This window comes from Olea europaea, chromosome 13 (assembly GCF_002742605.1).
Source record: "Olea europaea var. sylvestris chromosome 13, O_europaea_v1, whole genome shotgun sequence".
NCBI lineage: Eukaryota > Viridiplantae > Streptophyta > Magnoliopsida > Lamiales > Oleaceae > Olea > Olea europaea.
Window position 1 is genome coordinate 15,432,251 of NC_036249.1, and position 5,798 is coordinate 15,438,048.

Consider the following 5,798-nt stretch of genomic DNA (forward strand, 5'->3'; position numbering starts at 1 on the left):
GCTTAATTACTAAACTGAAAAATAAACACTGTTCTTTAAAATTAAGAAAAAAAGATCTATGTAATAGTAAGTTTATTTCAATTTTATCAACAATTTTACCAATATTCACTAGCATAATAATATGTTGATTTATTTCTTGAAATGGTATATTTTTGTTATGCATTAATTGATTTCCTTAAGAAAAATAAATAGCGTGTTAAACGTTTAAACGTTTTATTTTTGGATTAGAGTCATACCCGCCTTTCCCTTCGTTCATTTCTTAACAAACATTTTCTTGTCTTACTTTTTCCATTGAGATCCGATCATCTCTCAGTTGATGCCCGCTTTCCATTAGCTTAATTTTATGAACAACATATTATTTTTGCCTGTAAAGACCAAATGAGCGCTTCTTGTCAACGCCCGTCGCCGCCAATGGGCCTCAGCAGCTTCAGAAACCCAGTCACATGCTTGTTTATCACCATGTTAACAGTCTACGTACTTTACTCTTCCAAGCTTATTCTTCGTAAAGACGAATATCCCAAATGTTCTTTACAAACTTCAGACGTATCTGCGAAAGAAAATCTTCAAACGGTTCTTCCTCAGCCTGTTAACAATTCTTCTGATGGAAGTAAGAAACAAGAGCAGCCACCACCGGTGCAGCCTGTTATTACCCCTTATACGACCCCAGAAGGTGATACAGAGATTAAACACGTCGTTTTTGGGATTGCTGCATCGTCAAATTTGTGGGAGAAAAGGAAAGAGTACATAAAGTTATGGTGGAGACCGAAGGAGACTAGAGGGGTGGTATGGTTAGATAACAATGTGAATGCCAGTAAAGATGAAGGCAATTTGCCTGAGATTCGGATTTCTGGAGACACGTCGAAATTCCAGTACACAAATCGACAGGGTAAAAGATCAGCATTGAGGATTTCTAGGGTTGTTTCTGAGACATTAAGGTTGGGAGTGAAAGATGTGAGGTGGTTTGTTATGGGGGATGATGACACAGTTTTTATTATTGAAAATGTGCTGAGAGTGCTTTCTAAATATGATCACAAACAGTTTTATTATATTGGGAGTTCTTCAGAAAGTCATATTCAGAACATATTTTTCTCATACGGAATGGCTTATGGTGGAGGGGGATTTGCCATAAGTTATCCATTGGCAAAAGAGCTGGAGAAAATTCAGGATGGATGCATACAAAGGTATCCTTCATTATATGGCAGTGATGATAGGATTCAGGCTTGCATGGCTGAGCTAGGGGTCCCACTTACCAAAGAAATTGGTTTTCATCAAGTAAGTCTAAAAGTTATTAAAGTCGAATAGCAAATTTTGTTTTTTAAGGTATATAACATTGGATAGACTAGACAGTACTGTGTTTTTCTACATTATACTGTCTTGAGTGCATTGGAAAATGTTATAAGTTGTGCATTTGGCAAGTTGTGTATATAAGTTGGAACAACATTGTAAATTAGAAAAATGAAGACTTTAGGAAATAACACCCCGCCTTACAAGATTTGTGGCAAAAGGATAGGCTCGAAAGACTCGGTAGGACGAGTTTCTTATGAGTGAGTTTATAGGTGCTTTAAGTCGAGTTTGGGGAAGGGATTCTTTGAAGAGAAGCTTGATATGGAATAGGGATGAAACGAAGCGTATAAACTGTCTCAGTCTTAGTGGCTTAGCCACGAGCATTTTACTGTCAAAATAAAGCCCTCTTAAAGATGGTGAAAGACCCTTGCACAGGAAATACAGAGCATTCTTGGTTTGGCATATAAATCCAAAAATTTCATCCTTATTTATTTTTAATTTTTTAACTTTTTTCTGGCAGTGACAAGAATAACAGTCGGAGAAAGCCACTCTGACTTCTTTGTTAGCAATTAAACCAGACCAAGCATGCTCCTAGATACCCATTGTCATTATAATCACTGTGCAGATAATGCAAGAGCAAATGTATCAAATTATAAATCGGAAATCATAGTTAGCAGTCACATTGCTTTGATCATAGTCATTTTTCTTCAATGACAATGCATACATTTGAACTGAATCTGTTTTTATACATTTAGTCCCAGTGTGACAATCATTAAAATAAGCTTTTTTTTTAGGAAAAATGAGTCTTGAAATAGTGAATTTTTGATAAATGTGATTAGAAAGTAGGAAAAGTTTTTTATTTACGTGCAGAATATTTTATCGTGAGAATGTGTGGTTTATAATAAGTTTGAAAATAAAAAAAGAATTGTGTCAAACAGCGGCTTAGTAGGAATCTCAGACCTAGTATTTGCAAGTACAATAATTATTGTTCTCTTGAAATGCAGTATGATGTGTATGGAAACCTATTAGGCCTCTTGGGAGCTCACCCCGTGGCTCCATTGGTGTCACTTCACCATCTGGATGTAGTGGATCCAATATTTCCAGGCAAAACTCGAGTTCAGGGCCTCAAACACCTGTTTGAATCTGTCAAGCAAGATTCCGCCAGCATAATTCAGCAATCAATCTGTTACGATAAGCAAAGGTACTGGTCAATCTCCGTCTCATGGGGCTTTGTCGTTCAAATCATTCGAGGAATCATTTCCCCAAGAGAGCTGGAAATGCCAACACGAACATTTCTTAACTGGTATCGAAGAGCTGATTACACGGCATATGCATTCAATACGAGGCCTGTCAGTAGGCACCCTTGCCAGAAGCCTTTCTTGTATTACATGAACACAACGAAATACGATGAAAAGAGGAGACAAATAATTGGCGTTTACAACCGTCACAAGGAATCATATCCGTATTGCCGGTGGAAAAGTGAACCACCTGAAAAACTCGATTCCATAGTCGTCCTGAAAAGGCCTGATAGCAGCCGTTGGAAGAGGGTAAGTTCAGCACTTGAATGTGAATCTTTTCGTTCAATGATTCAATACCAAGAACTAATTTTCATTGCAACTAACTGAATCCATTCGGTTTTTGCAGTCACCAAGGAGGGATTGTTGTAGAATTTTACCTTCGAAAAAGAACTCACCTATGTACTTATGGGTCGGTAATTGCAGAGCAGGTGAGATTAACGAATTGTAATGGCAACAGTAGAACTGATATTCTTTCACTCCTCCGTACTTCCCTGGGGAGTAATGGCAGCGTAAGAGCGAAATTGTCAACACCAAGGACGTTATTCATGGAAATCAGCACAGAAGGACAAATATATTCATCTTTATAACACAGAAAGCACATCAAAGGAACATTCAGAAATGAATCAATTTTCAATGTCACTAACTAGATTTAATATATTCTTTTTTTCATTTTTCATTTATTCTTTTTTGTTTTCTTTTTTTACTGTGTAAATCAAATTTGCAATAGGAAGATTTTAGTTCATTTTGTTTCCACTAACATTGACATAATGTTGAACTAACATGTCCTGCTGGTACCTGATTCATATAGGAATAACAAGCCTGTGTTAGGGCTCCATTTTTGAAAGGAATGGATTTTTCTCTTTCTTATTTTCAACTACACAATCTTCAGTAAAATAATGTCAGCCGTAAACTCAAAGCATTTTCTTATTTTCCAATCATGCGTTCTCCAAACATCACTGTTCTAAAATCCATTTTTTCCCAATCTATTATTAATGAAGTCCAAACAAGTGCTAAATTAAAATTAGATATTGGTGTTCAATTGCATTGATAATTGCATAAATTGGGATCAAAACACAAACAAATTTCGTAAAACAAAAGGAAATTTTTTTTGAACGTGTTCGACAAAAAGTCTCAAAGAACTTACGATGTTTCCACTCCATATTTGAACTACAAATAAATATATTGATACATATAATCTTCGTGTAAAAAAATTTCAAATTGCATCGAAATTCGGACACATTCGAGATGAACGTAGCATGGGAAACACAAGGGGCTGTCTCCTTCTCTTTCCCATATTTCTTCTACCTGAATTCTCGACTTATGCTTGAATGTTGTCTGGAAATAGGTAAAGAAATTTTTTTATTGATGACTTGGAATGAGCATATACAATGGTTTAGATAGGGATGAACCCTTCAATTAGTTTCCTTTAATTTGGCTACATAATCTCCTACAATTAGAAAATATCACCAAACATTTGTACATACTAGCAAGCTCTAAGAGCGGAATGATAATTACAAGAAACCTTTGACTCAATCTCATCGCTCCCCCTCAAGTTGATGCATAGATATCTCAGATTCCCAACTTGCTTAGAAATTTTGATGACACTTGCTTTGAAATTGTTTTGGTGAGGATATCAACTAACTGAGCTTCTAATTTGATCTTAGGCAATGACACAATCTGTCTATCCAACTTCTCCTTAATGAAAAATCTATCTACCTCATCATGCTTTGTTCAATCATATTGAACTGGATTATATTCTACATCATATGTTTCTTTATTATCACAGTATTGTCAACTGATACTTGATCAACTTCAATACATAACTTGAAACCTTCTACTGGTATATCAGCTGTTTGACATGCTGATATTCCAAGCTCATGTAATAAACCTAAGGCATATTTTCTTTGAGAAAGGAAGATTCATTTACTAGATCGAGAAAATTCGATGCCAAGAAAATATATTGAAAGACCTAGGTCTTTCATTCCGAACTCTCTGAGCAAGTACTCTTGTAAAGCCTTCATTTATTCCATATCATTTCCTCGAACCACCATGTCATCTATATAAAACGATGAGTTCAGTAATCCTTGCATTTTCTTCATGAATAGAGCATGGTCTGAATTGCTTTGTTGATAACCAAAGGATGTCACGGGCCTTGTGAATCATCCAAACCATGGTCTCGAAGATTGTTTTAACTCATATAATATATTTTTTTAATTTACGTACAATGGCACATGTTTCCATATAATCAATTCCATAGGTTTGTGTATAGCCTTTCACCACATTGTTCCATCTACTTTGTACTTTACACTGTAAATTCATCGACATTCAAATGTTTTCTTTCCTGATGGATGAATAACAAGTTCCAAATTTAATTTAAGTGGAAATCAACAATTTAACGATATAAAAGCTTAGTGATATGATCCGGATTTCACCATTGATAAGGTCAAGACCATGTATTATTAATGACATCTATGCATACCAAAAAGGAAATGCTAGAGGAGACTCAATCCACTCCTTATTCAGTAATCTAGGTGGTACAAAAATGTTCCAAGCTTTAAAGCGTTATTTTGGTAAAAAGGCATAAAGAGGGATATAGTTGAGTATGTCGAAAGGTATTTAGTACGTCACTTAATATCAACGACGATCAGGGTTGCTTGAACCATCAGAAGTTCTGAAATGAAAGTGAGAGCACCTAACGATAGATTTTGTGGTCGGTTTCCCAAAGTCAAAAAAAGGTCATGAGGCTATTTGGATCATTGTGGATCGACTCACCAAATCGGCTCATATATTATCATGGATGGCATTCTCAAACGATCAATTGGCATAGTTGTATGTGAATAAGATAGTAAGGTTACATAGTGTGCCCCATTTCAATCGTATCAAATATATCCAAAGTTCACATCGAACTTCTGAAAAATCTTACACCAAACTATGCGAACTAAGGAAAAATCTAATACGGCTTTCCATCCTCAGACAGATGAACAGTCTGAGCGAACAATTCAAATATTGAAGAATATGCTTCAAACTTATATCCTTCAGTTTGGGGGACATTGGAAGAAAATTTCCCTTGATTGAGTTTGCATACAACAAAAGTTATCATACCTCTATTGACTGGGCACCGTTGAGACCTCAGTCGCCAAATTCGATGATGAAATTGTGTACAGATTAATTGGGACTACATTCTACTAAAAAAGTGTCGGATCGTTGTTAAGGAGC

At 35.8% G+C, this 5,798-nt stretch overlaps 1 protein-coding gene across 1 annotated transcript; it reads left to right on the plus strand.

Moving 5' to 3' along the window:
• The first annotated feature begins 398 nt into the window (after positions 1–398).
• On the plus strand, positions 399–3,183 carry LOC111408233. Its single transcript, XM_023038023.1, has 3 exons — positions 399–1,272; positions 2,289–2,831; positions 2,929–3,183. The coding sequence occupies exons 1-3, from the start codon at positions 412–414 to the stop codon at positions 3,028–3,030; spliced, it is 1,506 nt and encodes a 501-aa protein (XP_022893791.1). The 5' UTR covers positions 399–411; the 3' UTR covers positions 3,031–3,183.
• Positions 3,184–5,798: the final 2,615 nt, after the last annotated feature.

Bases quoted from the DNA above. Each gene is read 5' to 3' on its own strand.
- LOC111408233 (XM_023038023.1), top strand. From the start codon at position 412: ATGGGCCTCAGCAGCTTCAGAAACCCAGTCACATGCTTGTTTATCACC. The intron at 1,273-2,288 runs GTAAGTCTAAAA...CTTGAAATGCAG, and splicing joins AAGAAATTGGTTTTCATCAA to TATGATGTGTATGGAAACCT. The intron at 2,832-2,928 runs GTAAGTTCAGCA...CGGTTTTTGCAG, and splicing joins ATAGCAGCCGTTGGAAGAGG to TCACCAAGGAGGGATTGTTG.